Source organism: Lytechinus variegatus, chromosome 19 (genome assembly GCF_018143015.1).
Source record: "Lytechinus variegatus isolate NC3 chromosome 19, Lvar_3.0, whole genome shotgun sequence".
NCBI lineage: Eukaryota > Metazoa > Echinodermata > Echinoidea > Temnopleuroida > Toxopneustidae > Lytechinus > Lytechinus variegatus.
The window spans coordinates 22,437,641-22,464,998 of NC_054758.1; the positions used below are offsets into that span (position 1 = coordinate 22,437,641).

A 27,358-nucleotide genomic window follows, 5' to 3' on the forward strand; every position below is an offset into this window, starting at 1 on the left:
TTAAACATGTCCTAAATATGACCTTTAATTGTTAACGGGGGGGGGGGTTAAAAAAAAACTTTGTCATACCATCTTGTACTATATGAACATCTTTGTTTTTGATGAGATGTTACAAATATGCCTTGGATATTGTTTTTAAGGGGAAGGGGGGGGTTAAATATCAAATGAAGGGTTAACATAAAACAGGACTTGATGAAAATAGTTATCATGTGGATGTACATACTTGACGCCGTATTAATTCTTGAAGCTAACTTGCCCCCCTTTCGGGATTTCCTTGTGCGTACTTCGGTTCCAAATTACTCATGCTTTGCGCATTTCCTTCATTTACATGGGCTCCACCCCCATTTGAAGAAGGGGCGCGGCCTGCTCTGCTTGCGGACCGTGTGCAAACATCCCCCCGACCCCTTCAACACAAGTCTATATGCATTCGACGCTGGGTTGCTCAATACAGTAGGACATTCCGTAATTTCACTCTCACTTGGTTTGAACATTGGGCAGGGCAATATATTCTGATATTTGCCTGAGAGGAAGAGAACAGCACACCTTTTAGCCATGAAGTTGTTGGCATTATTACTTGTCCTGCCGGCGATATGTATCGCCCAGCAGCAACAAGGCCCCGGAGCAAGACAGCCTGGGCAGGGCCCAGGAATGAGACCAAATCAACCAAACCAGCCAGGACAAGGGCCAGGAATGAGACCTAATCAGCCAAACCAACCAGGGCAAGGGCCAGGAATGAGACCAAATCAACCAAATCAACCAGGTCAAGGTCCAGGAATGAGGCCAGGACAGCCGGGACAGGGACCGGGAATGAGACCAGGACAGCCAGGACAGGGTCCAGGAATGAGGCCAGGACAGCCAGGGCAGGGACCGGGAATGAGACCAGGACAGCCAGGACAAGGACCGGGAATGAGGCCAGGACAGCCAGGACAGGGTCCAGGAATGAGGCCAGGACAGCCAGGACAAGGGCCAGGAATGGGACCAGGAATGGGCCCAGGAATGGGGCCAGGTATGGGCCCAGGGCAAGGACAAGGACAAGCTATTGGTTCAAAATGTAAAGGAGGCTGGTTCCTCATTGGACAGCAATGTTTTAAGATGATGCCGAGAGCGCTGAAATGGAATGATGCCGAGTTGATGTGTGAGCAGAATGCCCCTTGTGGAACCCCTGTACTCGCTGGTGTAATGACAATTCCCGATATCCAAACATCAAACGCAGTCATCAACCACCTTAAGAGCCTTTCAACCACAAATATGCGCATTGACATCCCGTTCTGGACAGGTCTTCACAACAAATGGAACCAGCTTCTTGAGAGGTATGAAGGGTGGAAGTGGCCTTCCGGTTGGAGCACAACACAACAGCCTCTACCGTTCGTTAACTGGGCACGAGGGGAACCTAACAATCAACTCCTGGATCAACAACACTCATACTGTGCAGCCATGAACGGGATGGGTGAGTGGTTTGTCCGACGATGCGACGAGCCTATGTATTCCATGTGTTCCATGCCAGTCAGTCCACCACTTACCGGTGCAGTACCTTCGAATCCTGGAATGGGTATGCTTGTTGAAACACCAGCTCAGATTCGCAACGGATACATTGAGCTTGAAAGCGGTCTGCTCATGAGGAGCAACGTTGGGGGCGCATAAGACTCTGACAAACTCTTTATCTTTTTTTTAAAATAATGTGCCCTGATTCTCGTCACCTAAGAATCCAAAATGGCGGACGTGTTAACTTTGACCCAAGGACATTCAGAAAAACAAGGAGGAAATGAAACTGTGAAAACTTATTAACAAGGGAATTTTCACCTTCCTAGCCTTGCCAGCAACTCTCTGATCGTTATTTCTCAGAATTTGCTATCCACTGATATTTAATTCAATTGAAGATGATAGTTCGAGCAATTCTCAGTAAGAAAATAAATATTTGTTCATTTTTTTAAACAAGGAATACTTTAACAATGATCTCATTTGTTATATTAGTTTTTATTTCAACTATAGTCAGTTTAATTGACGCAATGACAGAGTGTAGTTTTGTGATGTTGATATTTTCTATGTTACATTTGAACGAAAAAGATGTACAATATAATATTTTGCAACAAGTGTAAAATTACATTAAACGAATTTATTTCATTGTACATAATCGTATGAGTTTTCCAATTTGTTGCTGATTGTGGACTGAGTTGGTAGGAACGACGTATTGTCTTTGATAATATGCATTCGATTGGTTGATCAACTGTTTGAGGTATTGATTGATTAATTAAAAGTGATTGATTGATTTGGTGAGTGAATGAACAAAAGAAGAAGAGAGTGGGTGACTTGTGTGAGTGAGTGAATGCTTGATATATTGTTTTAATGTTTGGTTGGTTGGTTGATTGATTGATTTTTTATTGATTGATCGAGTTGATTGATCGAGTGATTATGAGACCGAGTGTATGAGTAATTGTTTGATTGGCTGATGATTAATGATCGTTTGTTTTCATGATTGGTTGATTAATTGTTTGATTGATTGGTTGATTAATTGTTTGATTGATTGGTTGATTAATTGTTTGATTGATTGATTGATTGACTGACTGATTGATTGTCTGATCGATTGATTGATCGGTTGATTGATTGATTGGTTGATTGATTGATTGGTTGGTTGTTCGTTTGATTGCTTGATTGATTGACTGACTGATTGATTGTTTGTCTGATCGATTGATTGATTGGTTGGTTGATTGAGTGTGTGGGCAGTTGAATGATTGATCAAGTCGTGGGTGTTTTGACAAACAATATTAAATCGCCCTAGTAATGGCGTTGATGATGATGATAAAGATTATGATGATCAACAATTGATCCAGATAATCATAGCCCTGGGATTAACAACTATGATCATCAACTGTTGATCATGGTTGTGAGGTAAATGGGGGAGGGGTCTTTCAAAATGTAATATCCTTCCTGATAATGTATAATTAATGGAAAATAGAATATATATATTTTTTCTATTGCCCCCTATCAACATGTCTTGGGGTTGACCGTGATGTTTAGGATGATGACAGTGATAATGATGATGATGGCGGTTGTGGTGTTCATGGTAATTATCAAGAATGATTCATATGAAAAAGATTACAAAAAACAAGTACATCCCATTGGTTTTGATGATTTTAATGATGATGATGATGATGATAGTGATGATGGTGATGATGATGGTGATGATGATGATGGTGATGATGATGATGATGATGATGGTGATGATGGTGATGATGGTGATGATGGTGATGATAGTGATGATGGTGATGATGATGATGATGATGGTGATGATGATGGTGATGATGGTGATGGTGATGATGATGATGATGATGATGATGATGGTGATGATGATGATGGTGATAATGATGATGATGATGATTATGATAAAAGATGTGGTGGAGATTGTGAAAATGATGCCGATTATGCTTATGTGCATCCCAATGATAAAGTGGCTATATTAGTAAAAGTTAATAATAATAATAATGAAAGTATTATAATGATAATGTAATAACAATAGGAATAATAATGAAAATAATTGTAGTAGTAGTACTACTAATAACAATGAATAAAATAATAATAATTATAACAACAATGATAATCATTATAATAATGATAATAATAACATATTTTCTCTAAAAGAAAGACAGAAGATCCCATTTTTAAAGTCTTTAAAACAACTCGGCCAGGGATTGCACTCAACCTTTCGTTCATGCTGAGACGGTTATTCTTACCACTAAACCAGCATGTCGGAATGAGGATGATAAAATTGATGATGTCATGATGATGTCATGATGATTTCTAATTTTCTTTTCCAAATCAAATACACGTTCACTAATAACTTTTTAAAATATCAACCAGTCTTCTGATTTGTTTGATATGTTAGCTAAATCCAAACTAGGACTCACACCCTTCCTTCCTTTTTGTAGGCTTTTACGTAATTAGGCCTACTGAAATCAGGCGCAGATCGAGGAGGGATCCGGCCCCGGCCCCCCCCCCCTATTTTTTGACAACCTGCAGGAAAAGTGAACTCTTTATCTTGATAGAAACTACAAAAACAGAAAGAAAAGTAAAAAGGAGGTATATACCAATGATATGTAATTTACAGCCTCTTGACAGCCGGCCCGACCCCGAAAGGAAACAAGAAAAAGGTGAGGGGAAGAATTGGAAAATAGACTTTATATGAAAATTTTCCCTCGCGCTTCGCGCTCGCATTGCCTGTATAATGAATCCCATTCAAGAGGATTAAATGACACTTCATATCCAGTTCTAAAATCAATTTGTAAACAATATTTTAGCAGGCACATCAAGCTTTAATTATTTTGTTTGATTTATACAAACTGTTATATCAAAATTTTCAGCTCGCTCTGCGCGCTCGCATTGTTTGATTTGTGAGATATTTATCTTCTTTGCAAATTTTTCCAAAATTTGTCAAAATGCTCCTTTATCATGTCAGTATATAAAAAATATAAGCTCATGCTTCGCGCTCGCATTTAATTGTTTGAGACACACAGCTTGTTCTTTATTCAAATAAAATAGCGCTTGTACTGTCCAGTTTTCAGGTCGGAATATCATTTTTTTTAGCTCGCGCTTCGCACTGTCATTATATTATTGGTGATACTTGTATCCTCTTTATTAATCACTAAAAACAGTCCTTATTGAGTCCATTTTCACGTTACTATAATGAATTTACTGCTCGCGCTTCGCGCTCGCATTGTTTAGTCGGATACTTATTTTTGTTCATGATTATAAAAACTGCTTCGAATCTTCAGTTCTAAGGACATAAAATATCAAAGAATGTAGCTCGCGCTTCGCGCTCATATTATATATTAATACCACACTAGATACCTTATCGTGTTAAGACTAACATATACTTAAAACGTCAGTCTTTAGTTAGGACTACCCCGTGAAAAACCAATCAAAAATAGATTATAGCGGCCAAGCGAGAAATATGTTGATGAAAAAAATTTCGGCCCCCCCCCTATTGTCGAAAGCTGGATCCGCTTCCGTAAATGTACTTACATCACCTACTTTTTTGATTAATAACCTTCCTACCAAGTTAACTGATTGTTCACTCATTTATTTACTTATTTACTTCCTTGCTTAAATACTTACCTACACACTTATATATTTTTTTTTTCTAAATTACCATTTAATGATAATATTCACCACTTAAAATGATTACAAAATTAGAAAGTGTGGCATTCTCATAATTAAACCTAGGTTTATCCAATAGAATAAATAAGATATCTAGTTCACACTTCAATGGAATGTTACATTTCATTTTACTTATTCATGATAAATATAATGTATTAAAATATTTTTAAAAAATAATTGTATTATCACATTATCAATATTCTTCTTATTTCACAATTACTTTTTGACATTTTGCCATAGGATCAAAATAACTTTCACTTTAGACTAATTTACACTTATATTCTTAATATACAGCATGATATTTGCTCCCACACACTAACTATGTTACGATAGATCGTTCCATCCATATCTGTGATCGTTTAGACTGGAATGATATCGATTCTCAGGTTTACGAACGAAGTTATCGTTATCATATTCGATAGCTGAATATACGAAAGTGTATAGTCAGTGCTCTGAAACGTTGAAGCATTAATGCCAGACTCATTCCAACCCAATTAGTATTATGTATCAGTGATTTGGGACTCTGCAAAGTTAAATTTTATGTTTTAATCAAGAAGAATGTAAGTTTGATAACGATTGTGGTGATAACAATAATAGTAGTAGAAGAAATAATAATAATAATATGTAGAAGAACAACAAGAACAAGAAGCAAAAACAACAAGAAGAAAATTGGCATGATGAAAGTATGGGAGGTAATCTACAAGGCTGTATGGTTATTTTTTCCAAAATGATATTTTTGCTAATTTGAATCAACCATGATAATTTATGCGTAAACCTACCTTTTTCTCTAATTCACTAAAAACGGTTACACTTCGTAATTCCGAAGGTTCGTTATTCCGACAGTTCTTTATTCCGGAGGTTCGTAATTCCGAAACACGTAAACAGCCTATACCTCGATGTTCGTTAATCCGAAAACGTAAAAGGGTTCGTTAATCCGAACATTTGTGGTGTTATTCCGAAGGTTCGATAATCCAAAAACGAAATGAGGTTCGTTTGTCCGAAAACAAAATAAGGTTCGTTAATCATTACCTTTTCGGACTAACGAACATCCGGAATTACCGAACCTCAGTTCGTTTTTGGATTAATGATCCTTCGGAATTACGAACCTCATATCGTTTTCGGATTAACGAAACGTCGGAATTACGAACCTTCGGAAATACGAACCTTCGGAATAACAAACCTTCGGAATATCCGAACCTTCGGAATAACAAACCTTCGGAATATCCGAACCTTCGGAATAACGAAGCTTTGGAATTACGAATGTATGCGCTAAAAACAAAGCTTCAATAATCGGTGTTGATTTTCTTTACAGCATTGCTAACAATTGCGAATGAAAAATAAATCTTGTTTAAAAAATTAATTTGTACCTTCTTATGCATTACTCTGTTTTCGACCATGTTTTTCTTTATGTTTCGTCAAATTTATAGCAGAAATTTTTAGAAGCAAAAGTTATGCATAAATCAATAAACTCAGATGATTTAAGTAAGAATAATCACATTTTATACAAAAAAATGACGAAAAAGAAACCTCAATTTATATTGTTTTTGTAGACAAAATCCCGTTTTGTGGCAATTTTGGGGTCTGGCATGCATTTACCCAATGTTAAGTAATTTCCCAACCGTATACCTAAACATCTATAATTTGGTGTCAATAGATACGTAGGATTTAGAAGTAATAATCCGCAAATACCATAGTCGAAAAATTTCGCAACAGCGGAAAGGTCGCGGAAAATGTCGACGGTGTCGGATTAATTAGATTTTTAAAAATTCAAATCAACCGAATACTAGGATGGGGTAGTTAGGAAGAATAGGCCTTATTTCCCCCTTAGGCCTACTTAATAATCAGCAATTAAGGCTTCAGCTACGTTACATTGTAGCTGAAGCATGGATTCTAATTAAAAGGGAATGTTTCCCAAAGGGATCAGTTACAAATTGGACGCATATGTAATTAATTATTTGTGGTGTTACCAATCAATCAAGCATTTATACAAACATGGCAAATTGAGTTAAAACTCGTTTTATACAAAAAATAAAAACGCAGTTATTATCATTTGGTCGAGGTGAGAAAAAAATGATTATGTAAAATTGAAAAAAGAACATCATTTAAAACACCTTTTTCAAGACATCCACGCTTTAAGACATGCACATTCATCTAATGAAGTTTTGCAGAATCATTGTGCTCCTGGCTATTGTAAATGCTGTCACAAAATGATGTTGCATTTTTCTTAGGGAAGTCGTACCCAATGACCAATAGTGGTATCTTAAAGGTTGCCCGACTTATCACCTGAGCCACTCTAAAATGGACGTCGTGATTGCCCTTGAATATATAGCACGTGAAGATGAAATTTGCCCTGAGGGGTTTACAAGACTGCTCTGCTCAAAGACCGAGAAGGCACGGTGTGTTTGTGCGTCACAGCTTGGTTGGATTTGCGTATGTCTAACTGCTACACATTCTAATCTAAATGTTCATCTGAAAAATAACTAAAGATAATTTCTTATAACATATGCTGGAAATACTTGTTGTAGATATTTTCATATCTTTTTAGGATGATTATTTTAGCGCAACGTATTATCCCCCACCATGATCGTAATACACAATCGAATCGATTTTCACACTCGTTTGATCGAGAAGGCACGGGTGTTTGTGCGTCACAGCCTGGTTAAATTTGTGTAGGTCACACTGCTGAACATCTAAACGTTCATGTAAAAAAAAACAACTAAGGTTAATTTCTATAACTGGGAATACTTGTTGTAGATATTTTCACATCTCTTTTAGAAGGATTATTTTAGCACGACGTATTATCCCCTACCATGATCGTAATACACAATCGAACCGGTTTTCAAGCTCGTTTGCCCCATCACTCCCTCCATTCTCTCTACCTCCCATCTCTTCCACTCTCTCTTTGTCTTTCACTCACACACACACACACACTCGCACCTATCCACTCACACTCCTTCACATACACACTCACACGTGCACACACACACTCTCGTTTGCCATTTGTTTTTTTTGAATTTCATTTATTTTTAGTTTACACATAATTTCATTAAAATTCCATTGCTTTTCTCCCAAGCTCTTTATGTTTTCATAATATTCCTAGTCGAAAATTAACAAACAATTCGAAAAGAGAGACAAGGAAATTGTTAATCAGGAGTTTATGAGATTTCTTTGGAGACTATGTTGCATGATAACTCATGTTCATGAGATTTCAATATACACTCCTACATTGAATTTTGAATAAAGTTGGATTTGTCTGCTGCTATGTGGCAAGGATAAATCAAATCCATTCTTCCAGCCTTTTTTCAAAGGATTTTATTTCCTAATAGGTCTACAATATTACTGTAGTTGATTTCTATTTCCAAAATAAAGAATGAATTCAATGCTTAAACTTTAAAAGATGCAAATTTGCCTTTTGGAAATGGATGAATGCGAATTAAGATAAGATCTGATACCAAAAAGAGCAAAGGGTAATCCATATAATTTTGAAATATATACTATCCCTTCACGTCTTGGGTATATGTGCATGTGTTGGTGTGTCGGTGTGTGGATGTGTGTGTGGTGGAGTGGAACTCGATGGAGCAATTTATTGTGTACATGGAGAATCTCGTCGAGCGCCAAACATTTCATTAAAGGTCAAGTCCACCCCAGAAAAATGCTGATTTGCATAAATAGAGAAAAATCAAACTAATACAACACTGAAAATTTCATCAAAATTGGATGTAAAATAAGAAAGTTATGACATTTTAAAGTTTCGCTTATTTTTGACAAATAGTTGTATGAACGAGCCAGTTACATCCAAATGAGAGAGTCGATGATGTCACTCACTCACTATTTCTTTTGTTTTTTATTGTCTGAATTATACAATATTTCGATTTTTACGAATTTGATGACTAGGACCTCCTTGCCTGAAGCACAAAATGTTAAAATGATTTGAATTCCACGTGTTCAGGGAGGAATGAAACTTCATTTCACATGACAATGACGAGAAAATCAAAATATTTCGTATTTCATATAATGAAATACAAAATAAATAGGGAGTGAGTGATGTCATCAATTCCCTCATTTGCATACCGACTGAGATATGCATATAACTGTTTTGTGAAATGAAGCAAAACTTTAAGATGTCATAACTTTCTTGTTTTACAACCGATTTTGATGAACTTTTCAATATTATGCTTATTGAATTTTTCTCTTTCTATTCAAATCAAGTTTTTGTTGGGGTGGACTTGTCCGTTAAGAAAAAAAATCATTGCTAAGCATTATCCCTCAGAAATATGTTGTAATGATAAAATAGGGTCATTTAATTTTTGTCAGAGGGAGAACAACCTACCCCTCTTCAGCATGTTCAGGTAAAGTGGGATGGTATGTATTTGTTTTATCTTATTTGGGTGAGGGTGCGTGTGGATTTGTGGGTGTGTGTATGCATTCGTTGTCCCCTTCGAAAACTTCACGATACTTGTCAAATTGATAATTCTCATTAGCGTCTTCTATCCTCATACAACAGACCTTCGAAATTAAATTACAGGCTTGTTTTAGGAGTTTCAGCGCTTGAAGTGTGGTCAAAGTCGCCATGTGCTGGTACCTGATAAGCTGTGTACAGGGACTCGTTACTTAAATGACGATTGGGAAGTGACGCCAATATTTCCGTCAATGAGGCCAATACGTTTGTGATATGAGGCCGGGTCGTTTGGTCAGATTAGCAGACATAATATAAAACTTTTCTGATCTTCGGAAAAAAGACCTTCAGAGAAAAGTTCTGGTTTGCTTTAGCATATTCGCTATATCTGCTGAAATTTTAGGAATTACCGTCTCGTTTTCCGAATTCGTTTTTTGCAAGGGTGAGGATAATTATCATTTCCCGAAAATATATTTACACTGTAAAAAAAAGGATTGGGTAAAATTTTAACCAGCACTACGGTAATGTGTCCAACCAATTGAGGGCAGTATTTTACCAAATACGGGAAGCATATTATCCAGTAAGGTTAAAAGATAAGCAACAATTACTTTAGAATGGGCAAAATTTTCATCACACGTGATTAATACAAATGCCCAAAGAAAAATGTTGGTTGGACACATGGAGCATTTTTCCGGTGAAATTCGCCGGCGAAGTTTGGCGGCGAAGGGGACAGTATCTAAGAGTGTATGGAGTTTTGATAATCAATGGAACGAAACTTTCTCAAGACAGGTCTCCTTTTGTTTGCTGCTGAGCAATACTTGACGAATGGAGGTCATATGTGCCCCGCCTTGACTCTCTAGGTTACCCCCCTCGATAGCAAGGTAACATGTCGAACCCTAGATCTTGGCAATGTTTTCAATATAAGTTCAACAGATTATTACATGACTCATGTTGCAGGGGAAAATGACAAGGTAGAAATGGCGAAGAGGGAATTGAGAGAGGAGAATATAAAGTAAAAAGAGGGACTTAAAAATAATCACAGAAAAAACACAGTATGTATTTTCTATTCGTCAGATGAAACCGTTAAATTAGGGGGCTAAATGACTGTTATTTACTGTTTTCCGATTCTAAATTGATTTGAGAGAAATATCTTATGATTCAAGTGTTTCTTCCATGTTCCCTCTAACAAATAAAAGATTGAAAGTGGTGAATTGCATGAAAAATGCATTTTTTTTAATTGTTGAATCATTGCCTATAATGTCATATATCACAATTTTAATCGATTATGGAATTGATAAATTAAAGCTTATGACGCTGGCAAAGGCCGTAAATGTCCCATGCCGAAACGTCTAGGGGGGTTAAATATCAACTACAGTTCTACGTTCTCCTCTGCTGTAAATTGTAGATTTTTTTTTTAAGAATGAAGGATAAATAAAGTCTCGAGTGAGCGTCATCATTTTGATCTGACTCACAATGTATTCATCATATTTCTACAATGTTAATTCTGGTAACGATTTTAAAAGAAAAAAAATTGAAAACAAATCTTTTTTTTTCAGGCATGAAGGACATCAAGACATACAGTAAAAGTTATAATCAAGGGTAGGGGATAAACATACAAGTACATGTTACATTCTACTATGATCGAAAGATGGTCCTATAAAATTACAAGGGGGTTCAAATCTCAAAACGCCATTTCTTAAAATGAGTAGACAGTTTGTGATTCTTCCTTGCTAAAAAATATTCTATTTCTTTCTGTTTCTTAACAAAGGATTTAAATTTAACAATATTAGGGAGACTATTATTGAATTTGCAGATATAAATATGATATTTCAATAACAACAATATTGAAAACAAATCTTTGTTTTAAAAACAATTTATATATTAGGAAACACAAATAAATCTAGTCTCATTTATAGAGGAGTATGAAATGTATTTTGTGTGCTATGGAATACTTGTCTTTGAGGTTGACATTTTATGACCATGGTCAAGATCATGATTATTGTTGTACGTACCGATTGTTTGATCAATAAAAAGTTTCGAAAGAAAAAAAAATCAATCATTTACCCGCGGTTTGGCACAGTGGAGACACCATACTGCGCATCACGCCTATGAGTAATACTCGTGAGTAGGTTCAGATTGAAAGACAATAGATTCGCATTGGGACCTGAGATATCATTAGGAATCTTTCGTCGGTTTTCAACGAAATCTATCTTTAACAGTGACGCAAGGGCGTTGAAAGCTCTAATGACTTACCAATCCAACGCATGCAGAGGAATGCAGACATTGTGTTATTAGAATTTTTGTTCAATTGTCAATTCCAAAAATTCAATTAAAAATCAAACATTAAGCTCACTCTAAAATGAATTAGTATAAGTATTTTTACGAGGAATCCATATCCGGTGTGTAAAGTAAAGCAGAGCTTGTGAATAGGACCTCAAAAAATACGTTATGTATAATGCATCTAAGATGATGGAAGGAAGAAATATTTTGAAATGAAATGAATATTTTCAAATAAATATCAAATCACACTTTTGAAGAGATGCAAAGCCAATTATGACTTAAGTATAGTAAACTTATTTCCGTTGTAAAAAAATCAACTGCGACAAATGGGTAATCGTGATACGATTTTTTGAATATATATTCAAAAAATGACTTCACATTGAACACACAAAAGTTTCATACAAATTTACTTTCAAAAAAGTGAAACTGACTGTATAAACAAATGAAACTCACTTTTCATCGAGTGAATGTCGGTTCAATTCTTCAAAATATTAATTTTTGCTCGATTCGCTCAAATTTCCACTTCCAGATTGATGTCTTACTTTTTAGAATCATCGTTGCAAAAAAGAGAACATAATGCTAGAGAATATAAAGCATTGTATAAAACTACTGTGGATTATTGACTTTTACCATGACATTTTTTGTGAATAGCCTACACTTTAAACAGATGAAGAAGCCAATTATAAATTGAATAGGCCCTAAATCAAAAATTAATTCCGTTTAAGAAATATCGACTAGGACAAATGGATAATATCTGACTCGTTTTTTTTTTTCGCAGATTTTTTTTAATGACCTTTATCTAGGTTTTTTTTATTTCATTGATATTATTACAAGCCTCAATTACTATAATATTCATGTCTTGACTAATTTCAAAGTATTTTGCAATCATTCATATTGAAATGAATGAATATTATTCTAACAATTGGGTCAAAGTAAAGGGGGTACAGTAGTGACATTCGAATGATTAGAGGGTCACAAAATTGTCATCTTTTATGACCTCTTACTTCCCCCACGTGATATACCCTAAATAAACCTCATCCTTCCCCTACGAGTCTCCGGAACTTCCTGCCCCGTCTCCGTTATTGAAGATAACCCCATGCCCCCTAAACCAAGCCAAACAACTCCAGTTACTCATTTGCAGTTGACATTTAGTGAATTTTCGGCCCAACCTGTCAAATTATACGAAATACGTCAAACGTTTAAGGTGGTTAAGGGGTTATGGTGAAGTTAAAGGGATGGTCCGGGCTGAAAATATCTATATCTTATTACATAGAGTAGAATTCACTGAGCAAAATGCGGAAAATCTCATCAAAATCTGATAACAAATATCTAGGTTATTGAAGTTTAAAGTTTAGCAATATTTTGTGAAATAAGTCGTCATGAATATTCATTAGGTGGGCTGATAATGTCACATCCCCATTTTCCGTTTTCTTATGATATTACATAAAATCATATTTTGTTCATTATTTCATACTTGTGTGAATAATATGTCTCCCTTATATTGAAATAAGTCACTGCAATAGATATCTAATGCACTAAATCAGTTGTCAATCAAATTTTTCAATTTTTTTGAGGAAAAAATCTGAATAAACCTAATTTCATATAATAGAATACAAAAGAACAAGTGGGGATGTGACACCACCAGCGCACCTAATGAATATTCATGACGACTGTTTTCACAAAATATTGCTAAACTTTAAAATTCTATAACTCTGTTATTTGTTATCCGATTTGGATGAAATTTTCGGCATTTTCTCAGTGAATTCTACTCTATTCATGGAGTTATAAATACTTCCATCCCGGACCATCGCATTAAAGCGATGATTGCTCATGGCTACAAGTGGCACATCAAAGGAAAAATGAGAAAAAATAAATAATTCATTCACGTTTTTTTAACAGATCTCAACTAGATATCACAGAATGACGATTTTTCCAAAAGAAAATAAATATGTAATAGAAAGATGTCTCAAAAGTGAAGGCAAATCGACATGATTCATTTTGTTTTAATTTCTTTTTGAAATCTTTTGATTTCCTTTAAAAGATTGCAATGTCAATTTTAAACTAAAAAAATGGCTTATTACCTTCACTTTGACACTCTCCTTGATGATTTTACTGCCAGAAAAATGTCCTAAATTTTGACGATGAATTTCCCTTTTTAAATGGGCAGCTTACATCACAGTCTATTCTTAGATTAAGTTGGCTCGCCTCTTTGGCAAAAGTTAGTTTTATGTATTTTTAGACACTTTGGCAATTTTCCGCCTTTCCGAAACGAGAGAGAAACAGACTATATTTGGAGTGATCGCCGGCATCCATTATAATGCATGCATCCGTCTTTATGAAAGTAACCATACCTCTCTGATGTAATTATCAATTGTTAAACTTTTACATTTGCGTGGTAAGATGAATACGAATTCGTATTCGTTGTGGCCCAGTGGATAAGTCTTCTGACTTTGAAACAGAGGGTCGTGGGTTCGAATCCAAGCCATGGCGTAATTTCCTTCAGCACGAAATTCATCTTTATTGTGCTGCACTCGACCCAGGTGAGGTGAATGGGTACCCGGCAGGATCAATTCCTTGAATGCATGAGTGCTGAGAGGCAGCTCGAGCTAAAGCCGGGGGTAATAATGATAATAACAACGCGCCTCGGAATAGAATATTTATAAGATAGATGGTGCTATATAAATGACTATTATTATTATTAATTCGTGCAGTCGATGTAGTTCTGCAGTGTATGACTTTTTTACACTAAACTTCAATTGCCAAAATGTTCTCCTAACGAAAAATTAATAGATTTGGCTTTTTACACATAGAGATGCTGAACACATCAACTTTCCCTGGTTCAAACTGAACTAAAAACCGCGTCTCCAGAACATCTAGTAATATGTTAAATGATTATCCTGTATATGGGACTAAGGTGTAGATTTGAAGGGCATACATAAATTTTAACAAGGTGGGACTACATATAGCAGAAAGGTCAGAGCATATGTCATATCCTTCCCTTCCTGATTGAAACTTTTTAACCTCACCCTTATCCTGCTGTGAGAGATATCAGTTGCCAAGTACTTCTATTTTAAGAGATAGGAGGGAGGATGCTACTACTTTATGTTTTTATGCATTTATGATTGAATGTATCTTTTCTTATCAATTTGCTCTGACAGAATATAGGCCTACGTGATTTCTTGCTTGTTGTTGTTTAATGCGTACCACAGTGTGGAGTTAAATGACTGTATGAAGTCAGTGTGACCGCAGTGTAAAACATACATCGTGTTTACTCAGTGACTCGGCTCGGGGTTCGACACGCGAGCCGTGCTCGACACGGCAAGTTTATTCTGTGTAAACGCGATGAGTGGGATCCATGAGCCGTGTCGAACTCACCTTTTTGTTTCAGTATAAACGGGATCACATTGCGGTGTTGAGCACGACTCGCGTGGAGAGCCCCCGAGTCGAGTCACTATGTAAACATGGCAATAGTGTCACTCACTGGTGTAACAGCTTGTCCTTTCTGGTGTTGGTGCCCAAACCTTAACACTTTTAAGTGCGCGAATCACCGAGTGAGTCAGAAAAAAATGTCCAATGAGATTGAAGTTACTAAAGCATGAACATTGGTTTATTGATACATGTGTGTCCTGATCATGCTGATATAACTATTTTCCCTCTCATTTTTTTATCATTTTCATACGGATCATCGCATGCATGACTGACTACAAGGTAGTCTCCAGACGATGGTATAAAATCTCAATTGCGCCATATTGCTGGGAGAAGAATCAAACAAAGTGTGAAAAAGTAATAACTTGTGTGTAGGCAGAAAGTTCGACACCTACCCATTCTTCCAGACACAGACATACAACCTCCTCCAAACCCTCGCACACATCCCGGACCCACACCCTCTCTCACACACAAGTCACATCACCTCTCCCATACACCCACACACCCTCACACACACAAGTCACATCACCTCTCCCATACACCCACACACCCTCACACACACAAGTCACATCACCTCTCCCACACACCCACACCCTCTCTCACACACAAGTCACATCACCTCTCCCACACACCCTCTCTCACACACAAGTCACATCACCTCTCCCATACACCCACACACCCTCTCTCACACACAAGTCACATCACCTCTCCCACACACCCTCTCTCACACACAAGTCACATCACCTCTCCCACACACCCTCTCTCACACACAAGTCACATCACCTCTCCCACACACCCTCTCTCACACACAAGTCACATCACCTCTCCCACACACCCTCTCTCACACACAAGTCACATCACCTCTCCCATACACCCTCTCTCACACACAAGTCACATCACCTCTCCCACACACCCTCTCTCACACACAAGTCACATCACCTCTCCCACACACCCTCTCTCACACACAAGTCACATCACCTCTCCCACACACCCTCTCTCACACACAAGTCACATCACCTCTCCCACACACCCTCTCTCACACACAAGTCACATCACCTCTCCCACACACCCTCTCTCACACACAAGTCACATCACCTCTCCCATACACCCACACACCCTCTCTCACACACAAGTCACATCACCTCTCCCACACACCCACACACCCTCTCTCACACACAAGTCACATCACCTCTCCCACACACCCTCTCTCACACACAAGTCACATCACCTCTCCCACACACCCACACCCTCTCTCACACACAAGTCACATCACCTCTCCCATACACCCACACACCCTCTCTCACACACAAGTCACATCACCTCTCCCATACACCCACACACTCTCACACACACAAGTCACATCACCTCTCCCATACACCCACACACCCTCACACACACAAGTCACATCACCTCTCCCACACACCCACACCCTCTCTCACACACAAGTCACATCACCTCTCCCACACACCCTCTCTCACACACAAGTCACATCACCTCTCCCATACACCCACACACCCTCACACACACAAGTCACATCACCTCTCCCACACACCCTCTCTCACACACAAGTCACATCACCTCTCCCATACACCCTCTCTCACACACACAAGTCACATCACCTCTCCCATACACCCACACACCCTCTCTCACACACAAGTCACATCACCTCTCCCACACCCATCACCAACCACATCTACCCTCATCTTCATAAACTTGTGAAGGGATCAACATATCTGGAGGAGCCGTGGTGTAGTGGTTCTGACTCTCGCCTTGTAAACAGAGGGTCGTGTGTTCGAATCCCACCGCGGTCTGGCGTCCTTTGGCAAGGCGTTAATCCACACTTTGCCACTCTCGACCCAGGTGCTAAATGGGTACCCGGTAGGATGTGAAAGTCATTGTAGCTTGTCCAGTATTGTGTGCGCCTCACAGGCGACTGACTGGAATACTCCCCAGGGAGTGGAGGATGTGCACACATTGTGTGCGGGAATGACTGATTGAATCCGATGACCGGGGTAATAATATATCTGTAAAGCGCTTAGAAACGTCGTTCCGATGGATTAAGCGCTATATAAAAGCGGATTATTATTATTATTATCTGCTTCCAAACCAGGCATGCAAATTTGAATTTAAAATATGGGACAGTTTGTCAATATTTATCAACAAAGGACAGAACGAATGAGACTTTATGGATATGAGTAAATGTAACACTGTTTTATGGGGTCTTTATGAAATTTTCAGGATGTTTTTCCTTATTTTGTTTTCCCCGGTAATTTAATTGAAAGGCAGAAAACTTAACGCTAAGAAACGTCTGTTTCAATCGCCCTACCAATGTTATATTGTTATCATTATTATTGTTATTATTATTATTATCATTATTGTGTGTGTGTGTGTGAGAGAGTGCGAGAGAGAGAGAAAGAAAGGTGAGGACTATGAGTGAGTGAGTCTGAATTTGTGGTGGAATGACTTTTTCATACTTTGTTTGATTCTTCAGGGAGATTGTCTCGTAGAAATAGCACGACGTTGCTATCATTTTGGAAAGTACCAAATAAAAATGACAGAGATGGAAATAGCATAGGTAAAAATGGCAGATGAAAACATACTTCATATATGTCAGTGGATATGCAAATTTCTTACGCACTATGAAGTATGATAAATCATTTTTTCTATTAAAAAAACCGCAGTCATGCCCTTTTGAGATCCCAAGTCATGAAACCATATTGATACAGTCACACGAACGAAATTAGTCCAGACAAGAATCGATAATATGCCATTCAAAATAACGCAGTATTTTTGATCGGTCTGGAGTAAGGTTCATTCGTATGACTACGTCATAGCACAGGAAGCTGCTATACTTTGTCGGGAAATATCCCTCAGCACACATCATAAACCACTGATTTTGACTCACTCTGAGGCTCGATCATATCGATTATTCATCTTCCCCCCAAAATAGGCGAGATGGAAATAAAATTGGGGATGAAATGACACTACACGACACTGTTCACCAAAAATAAAAGTAAAATCGAAATCATTTTATTAATATAAAACAGATAAAAACATATATCAAAACGACCAAATATACAGTCTTTCTATAAACAGTCTATTATAAATTTGTATTTTCTAAAATAAGGAACCCAACAAAATGAAAATTCCGAAACCCAGCTTCCAACGAAAATTGTAATATTTGTTTTGTATTATTTGATGAGGTGTCAATTACCTCAAATCGGTATTTTATCATTTGTTTCTCATGAACACTCTTATTTAGACAATTACCCAGTCAAAGATAGATTAAAAAGGAACACACTGTAATTGCGTTGATCGTAAATACATATTTCCCAGAAATGACAAGAAAACTATATTTAAAAAAAACCCGGCAAGATACATGTGCTACTAAAATCAAATTTACAATTATTACTTGAGGCGTTGTTTCCTTCAAAAATAAAAAAGAATGACGGAAACAAGACATTACAAAAAAACATAGATAGAAAAGGTACGTAAAGGTAGAAAACTATTTATTTTACAGTGAAGAGATTGGCACAGAATCACTTGTATCATGTTTGCGTTAAGGAATGGCCGGTTTATCAACCCCAAACAGTATATAATTTTTTGACCGGTCTTATAAAGTACAAACAGTTTTTTATTTACTGGCTCCCATTCAAGTCCTTCGGAAGGCTTATAGAGTCCATCGGATACGAGGAAAACGGGCCCGGTGTGTGATGATGAAGAAGATGATGTCCCGCGGTAAATTTATGGTGTTTCTTGGTTGACTAAAAAGGCGGGAGGGGGAGCTTCGCCGCCCATCTCACAGATGAACTGTCTCCTCATGTTACAATTCCTTGTTGCCCATCTGTTTTGGAAGGCTACAGTGCACATATTGGGTCCTCGTACGGGATTACCAGCCTGTATATAAAAGATATAAAAAATGTGGAAATTGTAATAAACGTTGTATAATAATAGGTTTGCCAATAACGAACATGGGCATGAAAGTCGTTTAATATTAGGCCCAACTGAGGTTCTTCATCCCGCTCACACAGTTGATGGCAAGGAAGATGCTAAAACATTGCAGGGAAGCCCAATAAGAACGGATGCACGCTATCCTGAAACCAAAACTATTAATGCAACTAAGTATAGTATATTTGTATTATATGCAGTTCCGTTTCTTTATGTTAACTATTTTTAAGATAGAAAATGCAACTTACGCATAGAGCCCACTTTTATGTGATTCGTGAAGATTGAATATAAAATAAAGCACCGCATTTATTTAAATCAATAAACAATATCAAGTTATCTTTGACATGGATTCACACATATATTTGCGTTTCCCAAAAATATGCGCTTTTTTTCATGGATTCGCTTTACAAAAATGTACTAATGATGTTTACAAGGCAAAATAATACAGCTATAAATTATTTTTGCTTGTATTGCAAGTTTTAATCAATATTTTGGTTTCTTTAAAGGATTATCAGTATATCATTTCCTGGTTTGGACCTTTATTCCACTGCATATCCTGACAGATTAAGAATCTCTCCTTAATCTCTTATCGAAAAAGAAGCGTGACCAAGCAAATGCATTTAACGCAAACCAGGTGTTTTAACTTCAAATAGATTTTCCTATAACAAATCCTATGATGAGGTAGCAGAAAATATTAAGGGGTTGCATGGTTTTTTTTAACCCTACACATATTGTGATATTTCACATACAAAAGACGTTGATTGCTATATGGAAAGGAACTTCAAAGCGAAATAAAATGTATGTTATTTTTCTTCATATTTTACAATCGAAGCCGGTGGGAAAAGCTAATCCATCCATTGGTCATATTGGCAATGGAAATCATGTCTTACTTGACATTCTTGATAGCACGAGAGGGGAAAATTCATGAAACGTCCCTTCACTTTCATCTATCCTTTTTTTCATTCCCATTTACTTGCCCCTTCCTCACTCCCTTCTCTTTGGTTTCCGACGGATGCCTTACCCCTCCCTGATCAACCGACAGGACTGACGTTATTCCGTTTGCTATTAATGCCCCGAAATCTTTCAAAGGGGTCTTTCCTTACAAGGTTTACTTTCTAAATCTGACTTTAATAGAGTGAACCGATGTTGTCATGGTGACAAACAAACTTCATCCTGTTCTGATCTCCTGCCTCACGTACTTGAAACCCTGGAGATCACGAGTTTGAGGAGGAGTTAACCTTTCGTAAGTCTGGTCCCCGGTGGTCAGATTAGTAATAGTCAAGAACTTTTTAAAGTTTTAAATATCATATTTCAATATTTTCATGTATTTCCACCCCTTCCAAAATTTTATGTACAATAAGTGTATGGGTAATAGGTTTCAGCAAATAGTACATTTGATGAATTAATAAACATTAAAGGTATGCTCCGTATTTAATTTAGACTTACAGCAAAGTAACCAGGGTCTTTATGACATTATTTTATTCAGACATTATTCCCTGAAACGAATGCGCGTAGCACCTGCTCAGCCGAAGCCATGGTGTGAACACTTACAAACTTTCCATAAATCGAGTGATAAGCGCTTCCTAAGCTATTATAATTATCATTCAAAAACAATTATGTGAAGACAGAGCAAGGGTAGAAGTGTCTTGAAAGCGAATAATTATACAGGGGCGTATTAAAGGGGTACTCCGGACTGAAGATATTCATATCTATTTAATAGAGTAGAATTCACAAAGCAAATTGATGAAAATTTCATCAAAATCGGATAACAAATAACAAAGTTATTGACTATTAAAGATTTGCATTATTCTGGAGAAACAGTTTTTAGGCATGTCTTCATGAATATTCTTTAGGTGGGCTGATGATGTCACATCAACACTCTCCTTTTTCCTATGTTATTACATCAAATCATAATTGTTTCATTTTTTCATAAATGTGTTATGTGTCTCCATTATGATGAAATAAGTTGCAGCAAGAAATGACGCACTTAATCGGTTGTCAGTCCAATTATTTTAGTTCTTGGTAGATTAATACACCCTAACCCTAATAAATCCAATTTCATACAATAAAATACAAAAGAGCAAGTGGGGATATGACATTATCAGCCCACCTAATGAATATTCATGAAGACATGCCTAGAACTGTTTCACCGGAATAATGCAAATTTTAAAATTCAGTAATTTTGTCATTTGTTATCCCATTTTGATGAAATTTTCAGCATTTTGCTTTGTGAATTTTACTCTATTTATTGAGATAAAGAAAGCTTCAGCCCGGGGCATCCCTTTTACTGTGAATTCTGAGCAGAGAACCAACTTGCCCTTATTATTTAGGAGCCTGAAGTAAGACAGGTATCATCAAGTCCCTAGGAATAGATCTCAAAACCCCGCTTAAATACCACCTTGCAAACAAAGCTTTTCTTTCTTTTTTTGTTTGTTTGTAGAAGCATGGTGTATTAATTAATGACGTAACCAGAGTAAAAGAAATGAAATTAGATTAAGGAAATTAGGAAGGGGAAAGGGAAAGATGGGATGGGAAAGGGGGGCTTGCAGGAGGAAGAATATGATAGGCTGTAAAGACAGTTATAACAAAGAAATTCGCTGCGAGTGACATTTTGGAAGACAAAATGTAGGGTTAGCATGTTGAATGATTCATATGTAAAAAACATGTATTCATGTGCCGGAATGTGATTTATATGCCAATGTAATTTATATTTTTTTTTAGCATGACTATCTGAATATCTGTTTAACATAAGCAAGATTGACGTGATTTGTACCCCGCATATACACCAACATATTGTAACGGGCATGATCTACAATCATTGATTAAAAAAAACAACATTTTTCTCCTTTTACCTTTAGGGCTTTAATTCACGACTCCAGGGAAGCATTTAGACATTCATTTAATTTTCAAATTTTACTATTTCATGCATTTGCTTTCGCTGAAATATTATGTTTCATTATTGCATTCTAGTGTTAAGATTTTTTTTTCATTCATTTTTGGTGATATGGCTAACAGACAATCAGTTCACCGTTTTACTTTGGTTTTGATGTTTCCGGTGAACGGATAAATTCCAACGAGAAAATGAAGATGATGGCATCGATCCTTATCATTATTATTATCGTTATCGTCATCATCACTGTAAACATAATTTTAATTATTTTGTGTCATCATTAGTCCGATTTATTATTATTCCAATTATAACCATTATTAGTAGTACTACCATCATCAGGATAATAAGTGTTACCTATCATTGTTTATGATATTGATATCGATGCTCTTTTACTTATTTCTTACAAGTTCTCCTCAGTAATATTTTGAGCCCCCAATCGGTTCATGGTGGCCATGGTAACCATTATCTTGCTAATTATCTCGAGATGTGTTTTAAATCAATACACCTATCAACGGATCAATCCAATTACTTCACCCACGAGAGTGTCAATATCCCTTTTCCTTGTATAGACAGTTTCATTGAAGAGTCAAGTTGGATACTTTTGGTTCAATCACTGCCCTCGTCCAATCAACCAATTTCCACCATTTCGAGAAAAAAGTATCTTGCTCTTGGGAATACATGTTTAAATACTGTAAGTATTGTCAAAATGCCCAGGTAATTGAGACAAAATCAATAATGAAATTATTGTAATAATAATAATAATAGCAGCTGGATTTATATAGCGCTTTCTGACTAAGGATACAAAGCGCTTGCTATTATTACCCCGGCTTTCGCTCGAGGTACCATCACCGGCGCTCAGTGCATGCAAGGCATTAATCCTACCGGGTACCCATTCACCTCACCTGGGTCGAGTGCAGCAAAGTGTGGATAAATTTCTTGCTGTAGGAAAACACGTCATGGCTACGATTCGAACCCACGACCCTATGTTTGAAAGACGAGAGTCAGGTCCACTAGACCACGTCATGCCACATGTAGTTACAATGCCTCATAATTAGATGTCACTGAAAGGCGGGGGGGGGGGATATAACCGTCGCTGTTTAAACATTGCTAAACTTTTATTTCGCAATGTAGATTGAAAATACAGTTTACACACCTACGACGTTATATAACAAAGCCCCCCCCCCCCATCCACCTCCGATGACACCTAAATATGAGGCACTGCAACTACAACAATTTCATGATTGATGTTGTCACCTAGGGCATTTTGACAATACTTACATGACTTATTTAAACATGTATAGGAAAGACTCACTCATTTCATAAATTTGCCCCGGAAGCCCTACTGTGCCAGGTCCCTTATTTGTTTTGGCTCATTTATGACACTGCATGAGATGGGATTGAAGTGGGTTATAGTATTATGTACAATCAATTAAACAGTTAAGGTTATGGTTAATGATGAAATCTAGTTCGGAAATATAGTAAAATATAAGCCTGAACATTTTTACTAATATCATATACCGGGTACTGTACGGAAGGACAGAAATGTTAAGACATCTCTGAAATGGTTATCCTACCTTGTCATTCAGTGTTTAGTCTTCGATTAGATTATGTTATAGATTACTGTATGTGTATGATTTCATAAATAAAGCAAACAAACAGTAGTTATCAACATCACCATTCTTATGTGACTTTAATCAACATCACTATTCTCATGTGACTATAATCAACACCACCATCACTTAAATGGCCATCGTAGTTCGTTCTATACTTACATGCCATGGGTTGGTGAGTCGTGGATTGAGGGGTTCGCCACTTGCCCAGACGACTGGGCCATTGAAGGTCCTTAGACCGAGCCAGGTCTCATTCCGGGCCATCTGGTTGTAGTTCAGGATGTCCAGAACCTGTTGGTTCTCAAAGTCGGTCGTGATGGACACCAGGTGTCCCCCGAATCCGGTCTCACAGGAACTAAACTGTGCACATCTTCTTACCGCATCGTTATAGGTAGCGAACACCTGGGATACCTTGTAGCAAGATCTACCGGATTGGTGCCACCCAACCGGACATGCAGTGACCGCTAGGGCCAGGGCGGCAAGGCACATTAATCGTAGCATAGTGATGAGGTTAACTTCTCCCGGCGGTGTCGAGCGACAAAAAGTCTGATAAGATGTTGGGAATCCTCCTTTGGAATTGTTACGAGATGGACAAAGTCAATGGACCAACGTATGTGTTGCACTAAGGTATGAGTTTGCACAGGTGGGGCACAAGGGTGTTAAAGCGACTCAAAATGGGGCTAGAGTTGAGGGTGGTGCTGTGAGAGTTAGATTGGGTTGTTGAGTACGAGGCCTGGCTTGTTATCAAAGGGAACATGGAAATTGAGGGCGAAACTAGAGGTTCATGATGACGTACATCAGGGAAATTGATCCCCCGCAATGACAAAGTACATCGAAATATAGACGGGCGAAGAGAACGGGAAAGAGAGAGAGGGGGAGAGGGATACAAGATGGATATAGGTGTGCACTTTGTACGCATGCGCAAAAGACAATGAATCATTATCGAAATTGTCCAAGAAACTGCTGCCACTGTAATGACGATCTTCCGAGAGCTTGTTTCAACCACGTCATTGATTTTACATGAGACTGAGATGTAATTTGTCACATAATTACCAAAAAGTCTGGAAAAAATCCACTTATTTTTTTCCTATTGTTTGATTGATAACGAATTCAATTCATTTTGAAAATTTCATCAAAATTACAAAGAAAAGTGAATTATAATCTAACATAATGAAATGAATTGGAAACTTTCTGGTACGAAAACCTTGTTAACATGGTTAATAAAGGTTCCCTTCAAATAAATACGACATATTAATACAAAATTCAAAACATATGATATAGAAATTATCATATCTTGTAGAATAAAATTTAGATCCTAGTAAAATATAAGCTTTTTATCATATTCTTCCAAGTAAAAGATAAACAAGGCTGAATAATAATACAAGATAAAACAAAAATGAAAGGAATACACGAAACAATACGTTAGAAGAATAGAACATAACAGAACGGTACAAGAACGAGGCAATAAAAACCATACAAGAACAACAGATAGCAAAATTTGTATACAAGAATGGCCAAATTAAAAAAAAAATAAAAAAAAAAAAATACGGACAAACATGAGGAAACATGAAAAAACACATCTGGATAGTATTACGTAACAATGCCTTGTATTTCCACACCAACAGTAAGGGTGTTATATTCAAAGGAGAACATTATGATAATATTCAGAATATGATTGACGCCGTGAACTATATGGTGAATCATTATCATCCAGTGATTGAATTACCTTAACATCTCTAATAATTAATGGTATATCTAAGTTAATAATTTGTTTATTCTATAAATCAAATTATTTCAAACAAAGAGTTTAATCCAAAAGGAGCTAAATCCACTTCTGGTGTTTTTCTGTAGATCATGGTTTTTAAATCTTTTTATTTTTATATATGTGATAGTGATATCATCTTAGATCAATAGATGATGTTTTTTTAAATCTAGCATTCAATATCAATTTTTAAGAATTTTTCAATGTCATTTTTCACGAATTTAGCTCCTTTTGGAATAAAACCTTACTTAGTTGAATGTCCATTTTTGCCAATTTAAACATCTTTGGTATTGGAAATTGAATACGAAACACATATATTGTGCTAGAAGAACACATTTTACATCATTATCTGACGTAAAATGACCCATCATTGGAAATTTTGAAAAGAAAAAAAAGATATTTTTCAAGGAGCTAAATCCCAAAATATTCATAAAAATAGTAAAATTATGTTGTATCCACCAAAATTTGCACAGAGGGTTTGAGCTCAAATTCACATCATGCACCTATATAATAAATGTGAATGCATAACAAAATGTAAAGTAGTAAAAATTAACCAATTTTATATGACCCAGTTGTGGATTTAGCTCTTTTTTAAATAAAAAACTCAAATTTGCGACCAATTTTTTTACCAAATTTCGCAAATGCGATATGGTGCATTTGATTCCCATTTGGTCAAAACTCGATTTAGCCTATTTTGAAATTAAGCTCTTCACATATTGACCAGCAGGTTCACAGGCTAAAGGGGTAAATTTACATATCCAAATACAGTCAACATGTAAATTATAAGTATAGTATACAAAATAATTATTATGATGACTGCATTGCATCAAGGGCATGATATGCATATGTTAAAATTGGATCTAATCTAAATCTAAAACTATGAGGACACATTTGATTAGAACTTTACAGAAAGGAATATTCAAATATCAGCTGCTGTTTTTATAGAAATCCGTGAGTTTGAGAGAGCTGTACAAGCATTGCTTTTTAGTGGGTCCCTCCATTTCCATCTTAATTTAATTTCTATTGAAAAATAGTATACTTATTTAAAACCTCCAATGTGTTGCCCAAATCGTGTAAGCTTTTTTTTCACAACATATGTATTATTATTTTTGTTTCTTTGCAATGGATACAAATACTTATTTTTATATATATGGTATACAATTTGTTTTTGTTTGATGGAAGTGAAATAAATAAAATTGAAAATTGACATTGAGAGAGCTGTGCATTTTTTTTATAAGTAGGCTAACGACCTATATGCTGAAGACGCAAGTGGAGCGTTTTAGGTCAGTGGATTATAGTTCCCGTACTTTGTAATAGAAGTCGTGGGGTCAGATCCCAGCAATGACGTACTTTCCTTCAGCAAGAAATTGATCCACATTTTGCTGCACTAAACCCAGGTGGGGTGAATGGGTACCGGTATACTAGGATTTATTCCTTGACCGGTTTAGCGCCTGTAAGGCGGCTCAGCGGGAGCGGGAGTAATCTTACGATACTATTAGTATCAAACGCAGTTGAGATCATGCACGTTGTAGCGACGCTATATAAATTGTAACAGGTGGGATGGGGTGATCACCCATGTGACCTTATTCAAATAGTAATTTTAAAAAGAGGGTAAATTTGAAAAAAATGGAATAAAGGATGAAGAAAAATACAATATATATACAAACGAGTAGCCTGACTTGTGTATCCCTACATGTATATCCCGGTCCAGTACTCTCAAATGAGAGTGAAAAAATATTAGGTCACATCATCTGCCCCTACCAAATTGTTTGTTTGTTGTTAATCAAAGGCATAGCCCATGAGAAAGGGCATGCCATGTTACTATGTCGTTTATAGATGATTATCAACTTTTATTCCTTAAAGCATGCGCCACTGTACTGTGCGTCCGAAAAAAG

The 27,358-nt window shown here is 36.8% G+C and overlaps 2 protein-coding genes across 2 annotated transcripts; one reads left to right on the top strand and one right to left on the bottom strand.

Moving 5' to 3' along the window:
* The first annotated feature begins 402 nt into the window (after nucleotides 1-402).
* LOC121406034 (27 kDa primary mesenchyme-specific spicule protein-like) lies at nucleotides 403-2,126 on the top strand. Its single transcript, XM_041597039.1, has one exon. The coding sequence runs from the start codon at nucleotides 553-555 to the stop codon at nucleotides 1,639-1,641; it is 1,089 nt and encodes a 362-aa protein (XP_041452973.1). The 5' UTR covers nucleotides 403-552; the 3' UTR covers nucleotides 1,642-2,126.
* A 16,141-nt stretch (nucleotides 2,127-18,267) lies between these two features.
* On the bottom strand, nucleotides 18,268-24,515 carry LOC121405884 (snaclec 27-like). Its single transcript, XM_041596872.1, has 2 exons — nucleotides 23,864-24,515; nucleotides 18,268-19,150 (listed from the first exon to the last, which is right to left on the bottom strand). The coding sequence occupies exons 1-2, from the start codon at nucleotides 24,200-24,202 to the stop codon at nucleotides 18,998-19,000; spliced, it is 492 nt and encodes a 163-aa protein (XP_041452806.1). The 5' UTR covers nucleotides 24,203-24,515; the 3' UTR covers nucleotides 18,268-18,997.
* Between the last annotated feature and the right edge of the window lie 2,843 nt (nucleotides 24,516-27,358).

Bases quoted from the DNA above. Each gene is read 5' to 3' on its own strand.
- LOC121406034 (XM_041597039.1), top strand. From the start codon at position 553: ATGAAGTTGTTGGCATTATTACTTGTCCTGCCGGCGATATGTATCGCC.
- LOC121405884 (XM_041596872.1), bottom strand. From the start codon at position 24,202: ATGCTACGATTAATGTGCCTTGCCGCCCTGGCCCTAGCGGTCACTGCA. The intron at 19,151-23,863 runs GTAAGTATAGAA...TTTTATATACAG, and splicing joins GACTCACCAACCCATGGCAT to GCTGGTAATCCCGTACGAGG.